We start from the raw sequence: 24318 nt of genomic DNA on the forward strand, positions 1-24318 counted from the left end.
CCGCCCGCCTCGGCCTCCCAAAGTGCTGGGATTACAGGTTTGAGCCACCGCGCCCAGCCTGTTTTTAGTTTCTTATGTAAGCTTCTAGAGACATCTTAGCATTTAAAAACTGATACGCGCCGGGCGCGGTGGCTCAAGCCTGTAATCCCAGCACTTTGGGAGGCCGAGGCGGGCGGATCACGAGGTCAGGAGATCAAGACCATCCTGGCTAACAAGGTGAAACCCCATCTCTACTAAAATACAAAAAACTAGCCGGGCAAGGTGGCGGGCGCCTGTAGCCCCAGCTACTTGGGAGGCTGAGGCAGGAGAATGGCGTAAACCTGGGAGGCGGAGCTTGCAGTGAGCTGAGATTGGGCCACTGCACTCCAGCCTGGGCGACAGAGCGAGACTCTGTCTCAAAAAAAAAAAAAAAAAACCAAACTGATACGCATACGTGTTTTTCTTTCCACATAAAACATTTTAACTCACTGGTATTCAACATATACACTATTCCACACCTTCCCTTTTTCTACTTGGTACAACTTGGAGATCTGTTTATATTGGTGTGAAAGTGATTATTTTTATAGCATTTTTTTAAAACGCCCTTTTTGTTAGAGTATTCTGTAGGTGTGCCTTAATTTATTTTATCAAATCTCCCACTGATGGACGTAAAGTTTTTTCCCAGTCTCATGGCCATTACAAATAATGCTAGAGGCCGGGTGCGGTAGCTCATGCCTGTAATCCCAGCACTGTTACAGGCCAAGTCAGGCAGATCACTTGAGCCGAGGACCTCCCTGGGCAAAATGGCAAAACCCTATCTCTACAAAAAATTAGCTGGGCATGATGCTGTGCACTGTAGTCCCAGCTACTTGGGAATCAGATGAAGGAATACCTGAGCTCAGGAGGTGGAGCTGTGATTGTGCCACTGGGACTCCAGCCTGGGTGACAGAGTGAGACCCTGTCTTAAAAAAACAAAAAAAAAAAAACCTTGCTGTAATATTTTAGCTGGTCATGGAGGCATGACTCGGTAGTCCCAGCTTCTTAGGAAGCTGACGTGGGATGATGACTTGAACCCAGGAGCTTGAGGCTGCAGTGAACTGTGATCACACCACTACACTGTAGCCTGAGTGACAAGCAAGACCCGCTCTCTCAAAACAAAACAGATAATGTTGGAGTAAATGAGTGACCTTGTAGTCAGGTAATTTTGTACATGAGCTAACTTATCTGTAGGATAAACTTCTAGCAGTGGCATTGCTCAGTCAGAAGGGTATTTGCATTCCTAATTTTGACTGCTGTCTCATAGAGATTGCAACCTATTTATGTTCCCACATCTTTACCAACAGTAACGTTTTTTACTTTACAAAAATGGTATGTTGGCCAGGGAAGATGGCTCGTGCCTGTAATCCCAGCACCTTTGGGATACTGAGATGGGTGGATTGCTTGAGCCTAGGAGTTCGAGACCAGCCTGGGCAACATGGCGAGACCCCATCTCTACAAAGAAATACAAAAATTAGCTGGCCAAGTTGGTGCACGCCTGTAGTCCAGCTACTCTGGGGGCTGAGGTGGGAGGATCACTTGAGCCCAGAGAGTGGAGGCTGCAGTGAGCCATGATTGCGCTACTGCACTCCAGCCTGGATGACAGAGTGAGACCCTATCTAAAAAAAAAAAGTATGTTTTTGAGCTTTGTGATTGTTGGAAACCTGATAGTTGAGTGTGGTATTTCTAATTTGAATTTCTCTTATGAGTGAACATCTTGTCATGTAATTTAAGAGTCATTTGTGCTTTGTTTTATTTGAATTATTAATCTTACTGATCTGTGGGATGTTCATGAAATCAGCCTTTTGTGACATGAATTATAAATATTTTTTCTCTATTTGTCATTTGCTATTTATTTATTTAATTTATTTTTTGAGATGGAGTTTTGCTCTTGTTGCCCAGGCTGGAGTGCAATGGTGTAATCTCAGCTCACTGCCACCTCCACTTCCCTGGTTAAAGTGATTCTCCTGCTTCAGCCTCCTGAGTAGCTGGAATTACAGGCATGTGCCACTACGCCTGGCTAATTTTGTATTTTTAGTAGAGACGGGGCTTCCCCATGTTGGTCAGACTGGTCTCGAACTCGCGACCTCAGGTGATCTGTCCCCCCTCAGCCTCCCGAAGTGCTGGGATTACAGGCATGAGCCACCATGCCCGGCCCTTTTTTTATTTTTGAGAGATAGAGTCTTGCTTTGTTCTCCAGCAGGAGTGCAGTGACTCAATCATAGTCCACTATAGCCTGGAATTCCCTTTGCTCAAATAATCATTCTGCCTCAGAAGAGGCAGAGTAGCTGGGACTGCAGGTGCACACCACCACACCCCAGCTCGTTGGCTTTTTGACTTGGCTTATGGGAAATTTTGCCATGTAAAACTTTTTTCCTTTTCTTATAGCCAAAATGTTTAAAACCTTTTTTTTTTTTTTTGGTTTATTAAGGCTACTTCCAGTAAACTACACATATATGACATGTACAGTTTTATGATTTTATCATATGTAGGCAATCTTGAAATAACTGCCATAGTCCCAATACTGAATGCTTTATTTCCTTGAGTTTCTTCCTAACCCTCTGCAATATGTCCCTCCACCTCTGTCCTCAGGCAGCCACTCACTTGCTTTCTGTCTCTATGTGTTAGTTTGCCTTTTCCAGAATTTTATGTAAGTAGAGTCATCATATAGGATGTACTGTTGTCTAACTTGCTCAGCATAATGATTTTGAGGTTTGTTTTTTTGTGGGGGAGGGTTGGTGGAGAGGAACAGTGTCTTGTGCTGTTGCCCAGGCTGGAGTCCAGTGGCGGATCATGGCTCACGGCAGCCTTGAACCTGGGCTCAAGCAGTCCTCCTGCCTCAGCCTCCTAAATACCTGGGACTACAGGTGCTCACCACTACACCCGGCTGATTTTTTGAAGTTTTTAGTAGAGCCAAGGTGTCACTATTGCCCAGACTGGTCCTGAACTGCTGAGCTCAAGCAGCTCTCCTGCCTTTGCCTCCCAAAGTGTTGCAATTACAGGCTTGAGCCACCGTGCCCATCTGAGATTTGTTCTTATTATTGCAATGCATTGGTAATTAATTTGTTTTTATTGCTCAGTAGTATTCCATTGTATGACAGTACCATTTGTTTATCCATTCACCTGTTTATTGTGTTGTGTTGTATTGTGTTTATTGTGATGTATTGTATTGTGATGGAGTCTTGCTCTGTCGCTCAGGCTGGAGTGAGTGGCACCATCTTGGCTAACTGCAACCTCCACCTCCCAGGTTCAAGTGATTCTCATGCCTCAGCCTCCCAAGCAGCTGGGATTATAGACACATATCCACCGTGCCCGGCTAATATTTTCATACTTTTAGTTGAGATGGGGTTTTGCCATGTTGGCCAGTCTGGTCTAAAACTCCTGACCTCAGGTGATCTGCCCACCTCGTACGGCCAAAGTGCTGGGATTATAGGCGTGAGCCACCGCACCCGGCCCCATTCACCAGTTTATGAGCATTCAGGTTATTTCAGCCTTTGGCTATTATACATAAAAATGCTAAAAAGATTTGGGTATGGATCATTTTTCTTGAGAAACTGCCTGGTCGAATTGCCGGATCTTATGGTATATTTTAACTTTCTAAGAAGGTGCAAAATTGTTTTCCAAACTGCTTATACCATTTTACATTCCTACCAGCTATAGATGAGAATGTCAGTTGTTTCACATCCTCACCAGCACTTGGCATTGTCATTTAATTTTAGCCATTCTAAAGGTTTACCAACCACAGTGACTACAGATGTTAAGCATCTTATGTGCTTACTATTTGTATCTATTCTTTGGTGAAATGTTGGTACAAAAATTTTGCCCATTTTTTGTGACCTTTAAATTATTTTTATACAATTGTGAGGAGTTATTTATATATTGTAGATATAACACCTTTTCCTGCTATGTGTGTTTCAGATATTTTGCTCCAGTTTGTGGCTGACTCTTTTAGAGGTGTCTCTCTCTGTTGCTAGGCTGGAGTGCAGTGGTGCGATCCCAGCTCACTGCAACCTCTGCCTCCTGGGTTCAAGTGATTCTCCTGCCTCAGCCTCCCAAGTAGCTGGGATTACAAGTGTGTGCCACCACGCCTGGCGAATTTTTGTATTTTTAGTAGAAACTGGGTTTCACCATGTTGGCCAGGCTGGTTTCAAACTCCTGACCTCAGATGATCCACCCACCTCAGCCTCCCAAAGTGCTAGGATTACAAGCATGAGCCACCGCGCCCACCCAGAGGTGTCTCTTACAGATTGAAAGTTGTAGGTTTTATCGAAGATCTCATTTAGAGAGTGCTGTTGTTGGCCAGGCACAGTGGCTCACACCTGTAATTCATTACTTTGGGAGGCCAAGGCTGGCGAATCACCTGAGGTCAGGATTTCAAGACCAGCTTGGCCAGTATGGTGAAACCCCGTCTCTACTAAAAATACAAAAATTCGCCTTATGTAGTGGCAGGCATCTGTAATCCCAGCTATTTGGGAGGCTGAGGCAGGAGAATCGCTTGAACCCGGGAGTTAGAGGTTGCAGTGAGCCGAGATCGTGCCATTGCCCTCCAACCTGGACTACAAGAGTGAAACTCCATCTCAAAATAAAGAGTGCTGCTGTTTGTCATTTGCTTGGTAGTCTGGTGGGAATGGGCACGGCAGGGTGTCTGCTGTCTTGTCTTAGTGTTTCTGTGTCTCAGGAGTGCACCTGATCAGGGCATTTTTCCTGGGGCAGCCAAGCTGTGCCAAATGCCTTGTACCTTTAGTGGGGATTGTGCAGAGGATGTTTCCCACCTCTCCCCTGGTAGCTGGACTCCTCCCTTCCTCTGGCTGTAGGGGTCTTCTCTGTGCCCTGGAGTGACAGGGTTTGCTATCCCTCCCCTAGCAGCTAGCTTAGCCTTCTCCTCCATCAAGAGAAGAATCCCGGTGGGGCTTTGTGCCTTTCCCACACTTCGGCCATTCCGTCCTCCAGGCCTGCAGCACCCATGGCTGTGATGTCAGCCTTTTCCACAGAGTGGAGGTCACTGGGGCAGATCCTGAGGATGGGTGCACACTCCTGCGTCAGCAGCCTCCAGGACTTCTGTTTCAGGCCCAGCCCACACTGAACTCTAGTGTTTTAGTGAGATCATGGCGGGAATCTTTCCTGCTTGTCTGGTGTCCAGCATTTTGCCCCTGTGCTCAGCCATCATAGAGCCAGTAGAGCCAGTGCTTCCTCTGTCTCTCGTTGGAGGGAGCAGGCGTGTCCTTAGCTTCTAGCTGCTGGCTTTCCCCAAGACTTCAGCTCTCTGATGGCTGCAACAAAAGTTATGATGTTGTGGGTTATCTGGTTTCTTCTTAACTGGTAAGCGCAGGAGTGATGCACTTTCTGGCTTTTTACATTCTAGGTGGAAGTGGAACTCCAACATTTGTTCCTGGGGGTATACTAGGATGTGTTGGATTTGGATGTTGTCAGCAGCTATGTGTTGTGTCAGAGAGTAGGGCTCTAGAGTCAGCTAGACTTGGTTTCAGTCCTAGGCCAGCCACTTGTTGCTGTTTCATCACAGTCACGTACCTCTTTCAGTCTCAGCTTCTTTACTCATAAAATCAGAAAAAAAAACACCTGTTGGAGTTGTGAGATTAAATGAAATACATTAAATATCTAACTGAGTGTCTGGTATATATTAGGCATTCAGTAAATCACAGCTGGATTAATCAATACAAAAGCTTTAGTGTAGTATATTATTACAGAATGCCATGAGTCATGTCAAGCACTGTTTTCCAGTTCCCTTCTTGATGATACTCATTTGTGTAGTAGCATTTTTCTTACTTCAAAACAGTAGGTTGATGTCTTCAGGGAAAGATCTGTGTTCATTACTAGGTCCTTTTTGCTAACTCCTCACAATCAAATTATATCACCATTTTGCAAACCTAGTGACTTAATAAGTTTAGGCATTTAGTAACACCAGCTGCAGTCATTGACAAAGGGTAAAAACCAGTCATAACATGACTCTCTGGAAAGAACACAACACCCACCAACAGTCGTGACAAAGGGGTCACATCTGAGTCTGATCCAGCCTTTGGATGCAGCTGCCAGTTTACAAGAAATATAGGGGACAAAGGTTTGTGTTGAACTACTTGATGAGCTTGCAGTCACAAAATCCAGGCTGGGGGGAGTTCTGCAGGCCAAACAGTGAGATACAGAGATACAGTGAAAGTTCTGTAAATTAAACAAGATTCAAAAGACATATCAGGTCAAAAGAATAGACAAGATCAAAGTATGATGTCTAAGAATAGACACTTGGCTGATAAAACCACAAAGATGTGCAGGGAAGTAGTTCCTATAAAAATGGGAATGGTGGTTGCCTTTGGAGGGAAGGAGGGGCTGCAACTGGAAAGGGCCACAGAGAGGCTTCTGAGTGGGCTACAAGGCACATTGAGCTGTTAATTCACTCAGCTATACGTGGTTTGTGCACTCTTCTATATGGGTGTTTTACAGTAAAGAGGAAAACACGTCTCACAACTGTTTATGTGTGTGTTACATATGGACTGCAGCTAAGATGTTAGTTTTTGGTTCTTGTATGGTTCTCAGGGATTCGTATACATGGTCCTTCTGTTTCTCATGGTTATGACTCTTAAGAAAGTGTGGATTGTGTCTCCACCAATATCTTTAAGTTGTGTGTTATTTTTTGAGTTATTACTAAATATTTGTTCAAAGAGATGAAATTTCCACCCAGGAATTCTTGTCATGTGTGTTAATTAAGAGTTGAAAACAAACTGGATTTTTTCCTGTGACTTTGAGGCTAACAAACTTTACCTTGTCTCTCTCTTCTTTCTTTCTTTTTTTTTTTTGGTGTAGACGTAAAATTCATCCTGGTCAGAAAAATATTAATGCCTATGTTGTGTTTAAGGAAGAGAGTGCTGCCACACAGGCATTGAAAAGGTAATTTTATCCCTTAGGTTTGAACAGAATAATTGATGTATAAGTATGTGTAGTACTTTTTTTATTCTTTGGTTTCACTTTAGCATAGATGTTTAAGTAATTGAGTACTCATTTTTAACAACCATTTTCTCTTTGTGTTTGTAATATAGAAATGGGGCCCAAATTGCAGATGGATTTCGTATTAGAGTTGATCTCGCATCTGAGACCTCATCTGTAAGTAGTACTTGATTTGTTTAAAGAACGAAAGCTTTGTAGAGAGAAATCTTTCCTTCTAGGCTTTTCCTGGAAGGGGGCTGGAAGCAGCAATGTGAGGGAAGCACAGGAGACAGCCTGTGTCCTCTGTGATTACAGAGTTGATGGCAAGAGAGGCACAAGGACCGAGGTCAACATTCCCTTCAAAACATTCCCTTCAAAAACATAGTCCTGGCTGGGCACAGTGGCTCATGCTGTAATCCTAACATTTTGGGAGGCCAAGGCGGGAGGATTACTTGAGCCCAGGAGTTAGAGCAGCCTGAGTAATGTAGCAAGACCCTGCCTTTACAAAAAAAAAATGACTAGTCAAGTGTATGATGCATGCTGATAGTCCCAGCTACTCAGAAGGCTGAGGTGGGAGGATCACCTGAGCCCAGAAGTTTGAGGCTGTGGCGAGCTGTGATCGTGCCACTGCATTCCAGCCTGGGCAACAGAGGGTGACCTTGTTTATTAAAAAGAAACAAAAACATAGTCCTCTTCAAATAATCATAATTAGGTCAGTAGGTACATTAGACATCATCTGGTCTAACACTTTATAGACCAAGGTCTAGAACGTTCAGTTATTCATTAGACAGTTTTTAGTATATACTCTGTCAGAGATACAGTTCTAAGACATAGTCTCAACTTCTAGGAGCTGACAGTATATGTTAGAAAGGGTCGGAGTGACAGGTCATGTCACTGTTGTATAAGTACTGTCGTCAATGCACAGGATGATTTGTCAGCTCAGGATTGGGACACTTGACTTGGGGATATGCCAGGAAGAAGGGACAAGGCAAGTTTCCAGGAGAATAAATTTCATGATAGTCTTGAAAGATGAGGAGATAGAACTTACCCTGTGGAGAAGCAGGGGTAGAAAAAGAAAGAAGAGAAGAAGGCTTATGTAGACCAAAAGTGTTGTAAAGGCTGAGGGCCATGTCTGGGCAGAAAAACACAGTATAAATGGTGAGGACAGAAAATAATTCACTCAGGAGATGGCAAGAGCTTGATACAATTATTAGATGGGTGAGGTGTGTAAGAGTTGCTATTGGACAAATAGGTAGAGGCCAAATCATGAAGACCTTGTTGACTGTGCTTCACGCAGAGGAGTCTGGATTTTGTTCAGGAGCTATTCTAAAAATTTAAACTCAGAGTGACATGACCAGATTTGGACTTGAAGAAGGTGCCTAGAAATGAACGAAGGACACTTAGTTCAGCCACAGAAACATAGAGTGCATTTCTGTCGATATCAAAGCAACTTAGTGGAGAAATGACAACGACCTGGATAAAGCCCTGGCTTGACCTGGGGACCCAGTACAACAAACTATGGTAGAGAGCTAAGTCTACCTGCTGCTTTTTTCTTGTTAATAAAGTTTTCTTTTGACACACAGCCACAACCATTCGTTTGTGTACTATCCATGGGCTGTTCTCAAGGTATAATGGCAGAGTTGAGTAGTTGCAACAGATTCCACATGGCCTGCAAAGCCTATATTTGCTATCTGGAACTTCACAGAAAAAGTTTGCATGCGCCCAATATAGCAGGCTGTTCCTGATCACTACCATGTGTCAGTGCCAGCTGTGGACAAAAAGCCACTCCCTTCCTCTGGTACCCACACACAGTCCAGCAGGGAAGACAGATGAAACAGAATCAAAGAACAGAATGTGTGGCTAAATTAGGAGACTGGTGACCTGTCAGATATGGGGGGAAGGAGAAATAGCGAGGATTTTCAATGACTTCCATTTTCTGGTCTAATGAGTGATTTTATTAACTGTCTTTTGTTTCAGAGAGACAAGAGATCGGTTTTTGTGGGGAATCTCCCTTATAGTAAGTGTGTTTAAACAAAGTACAGTTAATGTTACTAAGTAAATAACAAGGAAATAAGAACTGAGTAGTAACTTAATGTTTTGATTTAAGACTCATTTTAAAGCATGCAATGTGTTTGCCGTGGCAGCACATGTACTAAAAAGTATGCAATATAGTGACTTATTATCATGGGGCTATGCTTAACTAGCTGTATTATTAAACATCTCCATGTTTCTGAGGAGCTCCCAACTCTTTACTTCCATTTTGGTTGAATTTGTTTTCAGAAGTTGCAGAATCTGCCGTTGAGAAGCACTTTCTGGACTGTGGAAGTGTCATGGCAGTGAGGATTGTGAGAGACCAAGTGACAGGCGTCGGCAAAGGGTTTGGCTATGTCCTCTTTGAGGTATGGGAGACTAATGCATTGTCACTGTCCTTCCAAGTGCCCTGGGAGGCATTGATACTACTACGTGTCATCATTGAGAGATAACTTTCACTTCCATTCTCAAATTCCATCTTAAGAAAACTGGGCTGGGTGCAGTGATTCACGCCTGTAATCCCAGCACTTTGGGAGGCCGAGACGGGTGAATCTCTTGAGCTCAGGAGTTCGAGACCAGCCTGGCCCACATGGTAGAACCTCGTTTGTACTAAAAGTACAAAAATTATCCGGATGTGGTGGCGGGCACCTATAATCCCAGCTACTCAGGAGGCTGAGGCAGGAGACTCACTTGAACCCGGGAGGTGGAGGTTGCAGTGAGCTGAGAATGTTCCATTTTTCTCCAGCCTGGGCCACAGAGCAAGACTCCATCTCAAGGGGGAAAAAAAATACAAAAAATTAAAAAATTAGCCAGATGTGGTGGCTCATACCTGTAATCCCAGCTACTTGGGAGGCCGAGGCAGGAGAATCACTTAAACCTGGGAGGCAGAGGTTTCAATGAGCCAAGATCACACCACTGCATTCCAGCCTGGGCGACAGAGCAAGACTCCATTTAAAAAAAAAAAAAACCGGCAATGCGCGGTGGGTTATGCCTGTAATCCCAGCACTTTGGGAGGCCAAGGCGGGTGGATCACCTGAGGTCGGAAATTTGAGACCAGCCTGACCAACATGGATAAACCCCATCTCTACTAAAAATACAAAATTAGCTGGGCGTGGTGGCACATTCCTATAATCCCAGCTACTTGGGAGGCTGAGACAGGAGAATCGCTTGAACCCAGGAGACAGAGGTTCTTGTGAGCCGAGATCGCTCCATTGCACTCCAGCCTGGGGCAACAAGAGTAAATCTCCGTCTCAAAAAAAAGAAAAGAAAACTGAATTTATAACCTGCCATAATATATTGCTACAACTGCAACTATCTAAAATATGTCCCAGTTCTTTCTTCATACTAATTAAATGTTTTAGATCCTGGATATTAGAAGGACTAAATCACTGAATCTTCTCCACCTTCTGTATGATAGAGTAAATAATTGACATTAAGGTATAAGAAAGTTTTATTCTTTGTACAAAATTAGTTATATTTAGTTCACTAATTTTTAACCAGTGTTTCATGCCTGACAATATTAAGGAGTAAAAGAATATATAGGCTGGGCATATTGACTCGTGACTGTAATCCCAGCACTTTGGAAGGCTGAGGCGAGAGGATTAAGGTGAGGACTTCAAGTCCAGCCTGGGCAACATAGGTAGATGCCGACTCAACAAAAAAAATATAGAAGTAAGGCCGGGTGCAGTGGCTCACACCTGTAATCCCACCACTTTAGGAGGCCAGCGGAGGTGGATTGCTTGAGCCCAGGAGTTCAAGACTAGCCTGGGCAACATGGCAAAATCCCGCCTCTACAAAAAAATACAAAAATCAGCTGGGCGTGGTGGTGCATGCCTGTAGCACCAGTTACTTGAGGGACTGAGGCAGGAGGATCACCTGAGCCTTGGGAGGTCGAGGCTGCAGTGAGCCACCCAATCTGGATGGCAGAGTGAGACTCTGTCTTAAAGAAAAATTAAAAACTAAAAATCTAGCTGGTCATGGTGGCCAGTGCCTGTGGTCCTATCAGGAGGCTGAGGCTGGAGGATTGCTTAAGTACAAGAGGTCAAGGCCGTAGTGAGCCATGATCGCACCACTGCACTCCAGCCAAAGTGACAGAGTGAGACCCTATGTCAAAACAAAAAATAATCTATTGTCATCCCTTGATATTGATGGTATATTGGTTCCAGGATCCCTCTCACATAGCAAACGGTATATATATCTGCAGATGCTCAAGTCCCTTATATAAAATGGCACATTTGCATGAATGTATATTGTTACATATAATACCTATTTTTATTGTCATTTGTTGTTTTCAAGTATTTTCTGTCTGCAGTTGATTGAATCCTCTGATACTGAACTCAGGATTTGGGGAGCTGACTATACATACTATGTGATGTCATAAATTTTTCTTCTCTCAGTAACAACCCATTACTACATTTCCTTTCAGTTTTTCCTTGTGCTGCCATTTTATAGTTGAACTTCTCTCTGTGAAGTTAAATTGTGTTTACTTCCTATTTTATGTTGTTTTCTGTTATGTAAGCATGTTCCATTGAGTGATATAACAGAGTTTGTACTCTCATTTCTCTCATGTTGAACCTTGGTAGAATTCTCTGTTTTTCCCTGTAATAATGAAATTGCAGTGGTTATGTGTTTTTTGTTTTTGAGACAGAGTCTCACTCTGTTGCCCAGGCTGGAGTGCTTTGGCATGATCTCAGCTCACTGCAGCCTCCGCCTCCCAGGCTCTAGTGATCCTCCTATCTCAGCTTCCTGAGTAGCTAGGACTACAGGTGTGTGCCACCACGCCTGGCTAATTTTCGTGTTTTTTTTTTTGTAGAGACAGGATTTCACCATGTTTGTCAGGCTGGTCTCGAACTTCTGAGCACAAATGATCTATCCACCTTGGCCTCCCAGAGTGCTAAGATTATAGGTGTGAGCCACTCTGCCTGGCCTGGTTATGATTTTTTCCCCAGAAGTTTGGATTGTAGATTACTTAAGATAGATCCCCATTAGGATATTATTACTAGGTTAAGATGTGTTACCATTTTGAAGACTCTTGATAAGAATTGCCTGGTAGCTGTTTTAGAAAGATTGTCACAGCGTTTGTTGCCATTGTTACTGTATTGTAGTTATCTTACCGCTTCTCTGCTCCCTGTCTTCTATTACTTGATAAGCTTCTAAAGTCCTTTAACAAACATCTCATGGATATTCAGAGTGGTTAGCATTAATGGCTCTACATTAGAACAGAAGTATAACAGAATTTTGGATCTACATGAAACCCTAGAGGGTGTCTAGTCCACATCTCAGGTACTGTAAAGGAGAGTTCCCTGTCCTCTGGTCAGCTAATACAATGGGGCTTTGACAGAAAGATGGCTATATGAAGGAGGTTTATTGGTTTAAAATATTGCATATGGGGGCTGGGCGCGGTGGCTCATGCCTGTAATCCCAGCACTTCTGAGGCCAAGGTGGGCAGATTACAAGGTCAAGAGATCGAGACCATCCTGGCTAACATGGTGAAACCCTGTCTCTACTAAAAATACAAAAATTAGCTGGGTATGTTGGCCTGCGCCTATAATCCCAGCCACTTGAGAGTCTGAGGCAAGAGAATCGCTTGAACTCAGGAGGTAGAGGTCACAGTGAGCTGAGATCGTGCCACTGCACTCCAGCCTGGCAACAGAGCGAGACTTCATCTCAAAAAAAGAAAAAAGAAAAAAAAAAAAAGCCAATATTGCATATGACTAATCTAGTTTAGAACCTAATTTTACAATGCAAAAAAAAAAAAAAAAAAAATGAAGCCTGTAGCATTGTGACTTAGCTGAACATTTCACAAGGCAGCTTGAGTGCTTTTTGGGGAAATACTGGTGAGGAGCTGGTGATAAGGAGAGTTCGAGCACGGCAGCTGATACACCTGGGATTGGATGGGGCTTATCTGTGCAAGCTCAAAAGTCGTTCTTGAATCTGTTAAAGTGACACTTTCACTAGTTTCTTTGCAGATGGGTTTCTGGTAGAAATTAATGTATTGTGTTTTCTTTTGATTTGCAGAATACAGATTCTGTTCATCTTGCTCTGAAATTAAATAATTCTGAACTCATGGGGAGAAAACTCAGAGTCATGCGTTCTGTTAATAAAGAAAAATTAAAACAACAAAATTCAAATCCACGATTGAAGAATGTTGGTAAACCTAAGCAGGGACTTAATTTTACTTCCAAAACTGCAGAAGGACATTCTAAAAGCTTATTTATTGGAGAAAAAGCTGTTCTCCTTAAAACGAAGAAGAAAGGACAGAAGAAAAGTGGATGCCCTAAGAAACAGAGAAAACAGAAATAACCACCAGGAACTGCTTTTTCTTTTCCTGCTGAGTACTGCTAATAAATGTGCAATTATCTGCTGATAGCATTGTCTGCTAATCATGTGTTGAGTTTTATACTTTTTTGTGGATGGTATATGTGAAATGTGGAGACTTCCACAGTCTCAGTTTATTCACATTGTAATACTACCTTTGAAAGTTTTTTGTTTTTTGAGGTGGAGTTTCGCTCTTGTCTCCCAGGCTGGAGTGCAGTAGTGTGATCTCAGCTCACTGCAACCTCTGCCTTCCGGGTTCAAGCACTTCTCCTGCCTCAGCCTCCCGAGTAGCTGGGATTACAGGCGCCTGCCGCCACGCCTGGCTAATTGTTTGTATTTTTAGTAGAGACGGGGTTTCACCATGTTGGCCAGGCTGGTCTCGAACTCCTGACCTCAGGTGATCCGCCTGCCTCGGCCTCCCAAAGTGCTGGGATTACAGGCGTGAGCCGCTGCACCCGAGCCTCCTTTCTCTTTCTTTTGCCTATTAAACCTCTGCTCTTAACCTTACTCCATGTGTGCTCAAGTTCTTGACTTCCTTGGCACAAAGCAACGAACCTTGGGTATTACCCCAAACGATGTTGCTTCAGTATCCAGGCTGCTCTCAAACTGCTGGATTCAAGCCATCCTCCCAACTTGGCCTCCCAAAGTGCTAGGATTACAGGAGTGAATCACTCGTCAATTCCAAGGGGTTAGAACTCCCAGGAACTGGGGAAAAAGGCCAGCCAAATTCTTTATTACACAACCTGGTGTTACTGGAAAAGGGTCTGGATCCAGACCCCAACAGAGGGTTCTTGGATCTTGCTTAAGAAAGAATTTGGGGCCAGTCCACAGAGTAAAGTAAAAACAAGTTTATTAAAAAAAATCAAGAAGATCGGTCGCAGTGGCTCACGCCTGTAATCCCACCACTTTGGGAGGCTGAGGCGGGTGTATCACCAGAGGTCAGTAGTTTGAGACTATCCTGGCCAACATGGTGAAACCCCATCTCTACTAAAAATACAAAAGTTAGCTGTGTGTGATGGCACACACCTGTAATCCCAGCTACTGGGGAGGCTGAGGTAGGAAAATTGCTCGAACCCGGGAGGTGGAGGTTATAGTGAGCCAGGATCATGCCACTGCACTCCAGCCTGGGTAACAGAGCAAAACTCAGTCTTAAAAAAATAAATAGGCCGGGCGCGGTGGCTCAAGCCTGTAATCCCAGCACTTTGGGAGGCCGAGACGGGCGGATCACGAGGTCAGGAGTTTGAGACCATCCTGGCTAACACGGTGAAACCCCGTCTCTACTGAAAATACAAAAGCTAGCCGGGCGAGGTGGCTGGCGCCTGTAGTCCCAGCTACTCGGGAGGCTGAGGCAGGAGAATGGCGTAAACCCGGAAGGCGGAGCTTGCAGTGAGCTGAGATCCGGCCACTGCACTCCAGCCCGTCTCAAAAAATAAATAAATAAATAAATAAATAAATAAATAAATAAATAAGTGAAAGAAGGGATACTTCATAGAATGGTACACACTCTAAAGCAAGAGAAGGAACATGTCCACCTTAGGTACAATGTTTGTATGTAACAGCAAAAAAATAATAGGGAAGATGTGCTCTACTACAGGAGCTTGTGACAAAGGATTTTTTTGTGTGTGTTTGTTGTGAGACAAGGTCTTGGCCCTGTCACCAGCTTGGACTACAATGGTGTAGTCATAACTAACTGCAGCCTCAATGGGATTAAGGGATCCTCCCGCATCATTCCCCATGTAGTTGGGACCACAGGTGTGTGCCACCACACCTGGCTAAGTTTTTAATTTTTCTGTAGAGACGGGGTCTCACCATGTTGCCCTGGCTGGTGTTGAACTCTTGGGCTCAAGCTATCCGCCCATCTGGGCCTCCCAAAGTGCTGGGATTACAGGTGTGAGACACTGCCCGGTCTTTTGTCAAAGGATTGTTAATCCTCTGTAACTACTGTCTTCTGCAAGAATCAATATTTAAAGGGAAAATTAAAGAATGCTTTTGTTCTTAAGATATCGGGACATCAGAACATTTCCTGGGTGTGTTAAACATTATTAACTTGTTCCCTTCCCTGTAAATAGCCCATGACCAAGAATGCCAAACTTCCTGGGAATGTGCCCCAATGGGTCTCAGCCTCATTTTACCCAGTCCCTATTCAAGGTAAGGTAGCTCTGGTTCCAATGTCTCTGACAATGATGCTTGACTTCTTTGATACCCCTCAACTTACAGTGTCTGTTTAATGCCTGCTTTCAGCCCACGGTTTTCCTTGTCAGAATATCTTAACTTTGATCATATATATATATATATATAGTTTTATTGTATTTTATTTTTTTGAGACAGAGCCCTCATCTGTCACTCAGGCTGGAGTGCAGTGGCGTGATCTCGGCTCACTGCAACCTCTGCCTCCTGGTTCAAGTAATTCTCCCGCCTCAGCCTCCAGAATAGCTGGGATTACAGGCCCCCCGCCACCATGGCCAGCTAATTTTTGTACTTTTAGTACAGACAGGGTTTCACCATCTTGGCCAGGCTGGTCTCGAACTCCTGGCCTTAAGTGACCTGCCCGCCTCAGCCTGCCAAAGTGCTGAGATTACAGGCGTGAGCCACGTGCCTGGCCTGATCATGTGTATGTTTTCATGTGGCTATAAAACAATTCACGTTTTCTATTTTTTCTTCAATTGTGTATATTTTTCAAGAAATTACTCCATTTAATTTTATTGCAGTTATCATAGAATGAGGCTATCCGGTAACATTCTTTTGAAATGGAAACACTGCACAATGGATTGTGGCAACTTGAAAGTACAGTTTAATTCAAACAAGTCACAGGCTGCCTGTGTTAGACAAGATGAAGCATTCGCAGTCCGGGACCCTGCATCCTTGTCTGCCACAAACAAGGGTGTCAGCTAGTCTTCTGAGTACGTGCACGCCAGCAACGCGCCCGCCTCGTTACAGCATGGTCCGCGGGTTAAAAAAAAAAAAAAGTGCGCGGTTACGTGCAAATTCCCGACTCCAGTGCGTACACGAACCGGTGCACGAGCATCGGTGGCGTGGCCCACTGCGCAGGCGCAGGAGCCGCGTTCCGGACCTCTGCTCAGGCACTGCCGCGGACTACCTCGAGGCCCTTAGTTGACTGGGGCCGGAAGTGGCGTGTGCTCTGCCTTTCCGAGTTCCTGGCCCGTGGCCGTCGGATGTGAGCTGCGCCGACCTCTCTGAGGGTTCGTGGCCCACCGTTCCTTCGCCGTCCCTGCGGCCACCGTCCACGCTCAGCGTCGTAGAGAAGATGGTGGGTCGGAACAGTGCCATCGCCGCCGGTGTATGCGGAGCCCTTTTTATTGGGTACTGCATCTACTTCGATCGCAAAAGACGAAGTGACCCCAACTTCAAGAACAGGCTTCGAGAACGTGAGTGGGTCCTCTCTTCCCTGGCCGGGCCTGCTGCCTCCGGCCGTCGCCCTCCACAGGAGGGGTCCTTGCAGCCCACCCTCCTGTGGGCCGCCCAGGGCGACCGCGTGGTGCGGCCCGCAATAGGCGTTGGCGCTGGCTGCGCCGCTCTGGGGGCTCTACTGCCCGGCAGGAATTCCCTCCATTTTGAAGGAAGGATTTTTCCTGTTTTGTTTTCCCCAAACACTTTAGCCGTGCAAATGCATTCTTGATTTGTGTTACAATCTCGGGTGTGTATGGCGTGGGGAGGAGGTTGTCTCTTTTTTTGTCGTTCTTTTTAAACCTCTACTCTTAAAAAAGTCGTGCATTTTTGTCTCAAATTTTAGTCTGAGGCTAAATCCGCATGCTCAGTGCAGTATCATTGTTGCATTTTTTTTTTTTTTTTTTGAGACGGAATCTCGCTCTGTCGTCCAGGTTGGAGTGCAGTGGCGCGATCTCGGCTCGCTGCAACCTCCGCCTCCCGAGTTAAAGCACTTCTCCTGCCTCATCCTCCCCAGTAGCTGTGATTACAGGCGGCCGCCACCACGCCCGGCTAATTTTTTGAATTTAGTAGAGACGGGATTTCACCATGTTGGTCAGGCTAGTCTCGAACTCCTGACCTCAGATGATCCGCCCGGCTCATTGCTGCATTCTTAAACCCTCTTGGTAGCTTCATGCCAAGTGCTTCCAAGATATGAGTGAATGCTATAGAAATTGAGGGGAGTCCAAAGGGCTGCGCTTCTCCCGTGGCTCAGTCTTATTTCATACCTGCGACATCTTTTAAGAGAGGTCTACAAGAGGGGAATCGTGTCAAGAAAACCGTTGTGATCCACTTTGAATTTTGGGAGAATCTTCATTTGCATCACCGAAGAGCAAATTTGTTGGAATAAGAAATATTTTTGTAGCTGATCTTGCTTGTTCAGCCAAATTAATTTTTGAGATTAAAATTGATACATAAATTACTAAAGTCCAAGGTGTACAAAGAAGGGATTATTGTTTATTTAAGTAACAGTGGATACGATTTAATTTAGCTCTACTAAGTCATTTCAAGCGTTCAATAGCCATATGTGAGCAGTGACTCCATCGCTGATCTTACTAGCGCTTAGAATCAGACATCTAGTTCCAGCTTTCTTATGTTTTAGGAGGGAAGGGATATAGACAGAATTTGATTTATGACTAGGTAGACTAATAGAATACTGTTTTGGATTCAGACCCTGAATTTCTAGGGCCAGGTTAGCGGCATAATTTGGGGTTTCTGAATCCTAATTTCCGTAGTTGTAAAATCAGGTAATGCCACCTGCCTCTTGTCGGTCTTGTGAAGATTGAGATGTTTGAATTGCCTCCCACGTTTCCTGACATGGGAAATGTTCCTCCATAAATGCTAGTAGTCAGATTTTGCCTTCAGGTTATTTTCCTGTAGTTGCCAAAATGGGTGGCAGCTGGGGGATTTGGTACAAATGCAGAGTTATAAAGAATGGGTTAACCCTATCATCCGTTGGAAACCCTGAAGTCCTGTTGCAGAAACAAGAGCTGTCGTTTTAGACAAATGGAGGAATGTTATTTCAAAACTTCTCCGTCATTTTCAGTCTAAAAATTTTTTTTTCTGGCCTAAGCAACTTAATGATTACAGTGAATTACTTAGCTGCAGCAGTAACTTTAGGCAAGTAATTTGAAGCTTTAGTTTTGTCTTTTTTAAAATGGTATAGTGTAGAGTTTTAGTACTGTTTCTCACACATGGTAATTGATGAATGCTAGAGAGTTTTGTTGTTGTTTGTTTGAGTCTCACTCTGTTGCCCAGGCTCCAGTGCAGTGGGGTGATCTCGGCTTGCTGCAACCTCTGCCTCCCGGGTTCAAGCAATTCTCCTGCCTCAGCCTCCTGAGTAGCTGAGATTACAGGCGCACACCACCACACCTGGCTAATTTTTGTATTTTTAGTAGAGATGGGGTTTCACCGTGTTGGCCAAGTTGGTCTCGAACTCCTGACCTCATGATCTGCCCGTCTCGGCCTGCCAAAGTGCTGGGATTACAGGCATGAGCCACCGTGTCCGGACGAGATTTTTTTATAAAGTAGAATTATTTTGTTGTTTGATGTTTTTGTTATCAAGTAGAATTTATTTAGAATAATCTTGTAGTCTTGTTTAAAGGTAATTGTGGCTGGGCGTGGTGGCTTAACGCTTGTAATCTCAGCACTTTGGGAGGCCAAGGTGGGCGGATCACCTCATGTCAGGAGTTCGAGACCAGCCTGGCCAGCATGGCGAAACCCCCTCTCTACTAAAAATACAAAAATTACCCGGGTGTGGTGGCGCACACTTGTAATCCCAGCTGCTTGGGAGGCTGAGGCAGAATTGCTAGAATGTGGAAGGTGGAGGTTGCAGTAAGCTGAGATTGCACCACTGAACTCCATCCTCGGGGGACAGAGCAAGACTCTGTCTCCAAAATACACGTGTGTGTGTATCTATCTATCTATCTATATCATATATATATATATAAATAGGCCAGGCGCAGTGGCTCACGCCTGTAATCCCAGCACTTTGGAAGGCCAAGGCAGGTAGGTCATGAGGCCAGGAGATCAAGACCAGTCTGGCCAACATGGTGAAATCCCGTCTCTACTAAAAATACAAAAAAAAAAATTAACTGGGCGTGGTGTCGTGCGCCTGTAGTCCCAGCTACTTGGGAGGCTGAGGCAGGAGGATCGCTTGAACCTGGGAGGCTGAGATTGTAGTGAGCCGAGATGGTGCAATTGCACTCCAGCCTGGGTGACAGAGCGAGACTCGGTCTCAAAAAAAAAAAAAGTGTAATTATGTGACTGGCTGATTTTAAAAACTTTGGGGTTATTTGGCCTTTGTGAAATGAAATTTATTTCAGTTCGGTTAATTTTGAGTTTTTAAAATTATTTTTTTTTTAAAATTTTGAGTTCTTCTAAGTCTTATTTCCAGTAGAATATTTACATTTGCAATAAAAGAGCAGTTTCTCACATAAGGCGTGTAGCTTGTAGCTTGTTGGCTTTCTTCTTTTTTGTTAAGAAGAGAGGCTTAGGCAGCCAGGCGCAGTGGCTCATGCCTGTAATCCCAGCACTTTGGGAGGCTGAGGTGGGTGGATTACAAGGTCAGGAGATAGAGACCATCCTGGCTAACATGGTGAAACCCCGTCTCTGCTAAAAAATAGAAAAAATTAGCCGGGTGTGGTGGCGGGTGCCTGTAGTCCCAGCTCCCTGGGAGACTGAGGCAGAAGAATGGCGGGAACCCAGGAGGTGGAGCATAAGAGAGGCTTAATTGTTAAAAATGAAGGTTGAGGTTAAATTTGGGATCCTAATTTATTTAGACTTTTTGTCACCTGTTAGCAAAAGCAGAGTATCAGGATCCTTGAAGCATAGTTTTATCATTCTAAATTATGAGTAAATTTAACGTAATTTCCAAATTACAATGCCAACTGCAGGTGCATTTCACTTATATGGGACGGATAAAATAACGTAAAAAATATATTAAGCATCTTATTTAAATGAATAAATCTTGGAAACATTGAGTCAAGGCTTGATTTTGCTCATTGTTAAATTTCTTTACGGTTTTTCAGTTGATTACCATCTCTCCCTTTATCACAGAGATACTGCATTATACTATATCTGAAAATATGTTAATGTAGCAAGTTAATTGTATCATGAAACTACAGCCAGAATTTTAATCTTATTGCTAAAAATGTAAAGCAACTAAGAGATCTTAAAATTTGGTAGCTGTGTCAGTTAAATGTATTCAGTGGCAATCACACACTCCTCCCCACCTTATTAAAAAACCTTACGACTAAATTTCACTTTCCTGGGTTTCATGATCAGTTTTGTCATTTTCCCTAAATTCTGGTTTAGCAGATTGTATGTCTCGTACAATTGATCCCGCAAACTTGGCACATTCATTTCTGAGGTGCCTTTTGTTTTGATGGTAATAATGTCTTCTCCACACTATTAACTATGGAGGCAGAAGAGAGTCATGTTTCAAGTCCAAAAGCCTGGGTTTGAGTTGCCATTCCACCAGTAAGTAATTGCGACCTTGATACATTTTCTCATCTGGAAAATGGGGATGATAATAGTTCCTGGTTTTTTGTTTTTTGTTTTTGTTTGAGACAGAGTTCGCTCTGTTACCCGGGCTGGAGTGCAGTGGCACTATCTCAGCTCACTGCAACCTCCACCTCCCAGGTTCAGGTGATCCTCTTGCTACAGCCTCTTGAGTAGCTGGGACTGCAGGTGCCTGCCACCACACCCAGCTAATTTTTTGTATTTTAGTAGAGATGGGATTTTACCGCATCAACCAGGCTGGTCTCGAACTCCTGACCTCCAGTGATCTGACTGCTTTGGCCTCCCAAAGTGCTGGGATTACAGGTGTGAGCCGCTGTGCCCAGCCGTACCTCTTTTAGTGTTGTGAGGATTAAATAAACGAATAAACATTTAGAACAGTGTATGGCATGTAGCATCTAAAACTTAGTGCTTACATACAAGTGTTTCTTGTCTTCACGTCCAGATCCTCTGAAGTCTTCCATTTCTTTTCTAGTTTTACTGCATTTCCTCTAGTACAGGTTCCAGTGTAGACCACGATATTTAGCAATTAGATATTGTTGTCTGGTATCACTCATTATTTTCTGCCTTAAGAGAACAAAAACCCATAAGCAAATGGAGGGTCGAATTATGTTCTTTGTCCTTTTTCCCCACAGTTAGTTGTGCAGTGATGAACACTTAGGTAAGGTACTTAAATTAGCAGTCTTCAAATTAATACATAAGATCAACTTTAATGCATATTTTTTCTGTTGAAATGGCTAGAATTGTATTTAGGCCTTACAGTGGTAGCACTCTATTACGGGAGACGAGTGGGTATCTGATGCTGGTGTGATGAAATCCAGTTTATGAGGGTTGACTAAGAAAAGGTACCTTGGCCGGGCGGTGGTGGCTTACACCTGTAATCCCAGCACTTTGGGAGGCTGAGGTGGGCAGATCACGAGGTCAGGAGATCGAGACCATCCTGGCTAACATGGTGAAACCCTGTCTCTACGAAAAATACAAAAAAATTTAGCCAGGCATGGTGGCAGGCGCCTGTAGTCCCAGCTACTCAGGAGGCTGAGGCAGGAGAATGGCGTGAACCCAGGAGGCGGAGCTTGCAGTGAGCTGAGATGCACCACTGCACTCCAGCCTGGGCGACAGCGAGACTCCGTCTCAAAAAAAAAAAAAGAAAAGAAAAAAGAAAGAAAAGGTACCTTGACCATAGTAAATGAACCTTCTGTCTGCAGGTAGGCAGACCTCTTTTTTGAGACAGAGTCTCACTCTGTTGCCCAGGCTGGAGTGCAGTGGCTCTATCTCGGCTCACTGCAACCTCTGCCTCCCAGGTTTAAGTGCTGCTACCGCCTCAACCTCCCGAGTAGCTGGGACTACAGGCACCCGCCACCACACCCGGCCAGTTTTTGTGTTTTTAGTAGAGATTGGGTTTCACTGTGTTGACCAGGCTGGTCTCAAACTCCTGACCTTGTGATCTGCCTGGCTCAGCCTCCTAAAGTGCTGGGATTACAGGTATGAGCCACTGCACCCGGCCCTCGGACCTCTTTAGTCATGCATTGAGGCTTGGATTTGTAGAGTGCTTTAAGGTGTTCAGAGGACATTTGCTTGTTTCGTGGCTTTTGTTTCTTATTGTAGTCTTCTAAGATTAGATAGACCTTATCTTGGGAGAGTGAGAGATTTGCGTAAAATCACCCAGCTAATAAATATTAGCTAATAATAAGTATTGGAGCCTTACATTTTCTTAACTATGTCAGTAATTATGTCATTGGTAGTTTTTAATGATTATCACTTTAGGGGTAGTCCTCCCTCAGTATCCTTGAGTGATTGGTTCCAGGCCTCCCCTGGATACCAAAATCTTGAGGATGCTTAAGTACCTTTAAGTGGTATAGTATTTTCATATAACCACCATATGCCTCCAGTACACTTTAGGTTTTTTTTTTTTTTTTTTTTTTCATTTAAGAATGCCAGTTTTCAATATTCCGTAAAGATATAATCTGGCATATTTCAGTAATAAAACTCCCTAATACTAGTGGCGTAATTCTTACCCCTGTTACATGTCCTGTGTTGGTTGGAAGGGGGGGACTTGATCTGCTTGTTGTAATTACTTTAGAAGTCCAGCTGTGGGAGCTATATCCGTCTTGTGAATTGCTAGATCTTCTGCACCAGAGGGAAGGAGAACGCTCCAGTGCAGTGTCACATTGCCTACAGCTCATTGACCAGACTATTCTTATGTCCTTGATAGATCACAGGGAGGGATAGATTGCTAGAGTTAGAAATGTTCTGCAAATGGAATTAATGACTGCCACAGCAATTCGAATTATTTTCATTCCCATTTTGATAATGACAAAATGTAAATATAACATTACATTTCTTGTAGGAAGAAAGAAACAGAAGCTTGCCAAGGAGAGAGCTGGGCTTTCCAAGGTAATAGTCTGGTTTCTGTTTAAATTATATATTTTATAGAAATATTATTGTAAAATCTGTAATTGGAAATGTAATTAAAATGTAATTGGAAAAAGCTAGTTGATACTGGACTTTGCATTTTTATTTTAAAATACAGCTTATTTTTAGGAGTAGGTGAATAACATAGTTCCACTGACAATTATCAGGTCCTTCATTATTTCTTTTGCTGGCCATAACAACAAACAGCTTACTGTGTGAACAATAATTAAGGAACAATACGAGGGCCTCAAGACATTTGCACCAAAAGATGAAAAGTTCCTAATCAGGTGCTTCAAAATGATGCAATATTACACTTAAGATTTAATTTCCTTACTCTAGCTTCCTTTGAAAGAACCATGGGTTATTATTTCAAAAATTATTCAAGATTATTCAAGCCCACTGATCCAGAATCCCACTGCCCTGACAAATTTTTGCCTTGTTGCAGTACACAGTTCTGGATATAAAACTTGTAATTTATTTTTTCTTTTCGTAGATCCTGAGTTCTTGATTATTTTTAATGACTACGTAGGTTTATCTACTTGGTAAAAAATGTTCTGTGGTGTGTGTAAGTAAATTAAGTACATGTTAATCATTGTGTGTGCAGCTTTTCCTTTTTATTGAGATGAGTTCTGTTGTCTGGGTTCTTAGGACTTAGATTACTGGATCATTAGTGGTTCTTTTTAAAGCAAGTTGAGACAAGGAAAAATTAAGTCAACCAGTATGTTTTGTTATTTTGAAACAGTTGTGTAAACACAGCTGGTTGACTGGACATGGTAATAGTGAAGTGAAAATGGGAGGGAACTACTTCATTGTTCTAGTAGGTTCAGACTACGTTTCTGAAATGTGTAATGTGTTTATTATGCTTTTGGTAACTTATATTTTTAAGGGCATAGGAAAATGGATTGAGACATGCACCAGTATGTATTTTTAGATTCAGGAATAGAATTAAATTATTGCCGTATGCTGGGATAGTCCGTGAAAGATGTCTCCACTTTCAGAAATTTAAATTGTTTCACTTGTGTTGGCTAGGCTAATAAGAGCATGTACAATGTAATTCAAGTACCAAAAACTTGCACTATTAGAAGTTTAGGTTGGTTTTCTCGCTCTCTTTTTTTTTTTTTTTTTTTTTTTTTTTTTTTTTTTTTT

At 43.5% G+C, this 24318-nt stretch overlaps 2 protein-coding genes across 3 annotated transcripts in view; both read left to right on the forward strand.

Moving 5' to 3' along the window:
- Positions 1 to 13361, forward strand: part of RBM34 (RNA binding motif protein 34) — a 43779-nt gene extending 30418 nt beyond the window's left edge. For both annotated transcript variants that reach the window (XM_017862259.1, XM_017862260.1), the window contains exons 8-12: positions 6829 to 6912; positions 7062 to 7125; positions 8926 to 8965; positions 9229 to 9347; positions 12997 to 13361. In XM_017862259.1, coding sequence (XP_017717748.1) covers positions 6829 to 6912; positions 7062 to 7125; positions 8926 to 8965; positions 9229 to 9347; positions 12997 to 13281 — 592 coding nt within the window. In that variant the 3' untranslated portion in view covers positions 13282 to 13361. The remainder of the gene's footprint in view (positions 1 to 6828; positions 6913 to 7061; positions 7126 to 8925; positions 8966 to 9228; positions 9348 to 12996) is intronic.
- Positions 13362 to 16283: 2922 nt separating this feature from the next.
- Positions 16284 to 24318, forward strand: part of TOMM20 (translocase of outer mitochondrial membrane 20) — a 19672-nt gene continuing 11637 nt past the window's right edge. The window contains exons 1-2 of the mRNA XM_017862267.1: positions 16284 to 16682; positions 23108 to 23154. Coding sequence (XP_017717756.1) covers positions 16562 to 16682; positions 23108 to 23154 — 168 coding nt within the window. The 5' untranslated portion in view covers positions 16284 to 16561. The remainder of the gene's footprint in view (positions 16683 to 23107; positions 23155 to 24318) is intronic.

The sequence above is a fragment of the Rhinopithecus bieti genome, unplaced genomic scaffold (assembly GCF_001698545.2).
Source record: "Rhinopithecus bieti isolate Rb0 unplaced genomic scaffold, ASM169854v2 scaffold_57691, whole genome shotgun sequence".
NCBI lineage: Eukaryota > Metazoa > Chordata > Mammalia > Primates > Cercopithecidae > Rhinopithecus > Rhinopithecus bieti.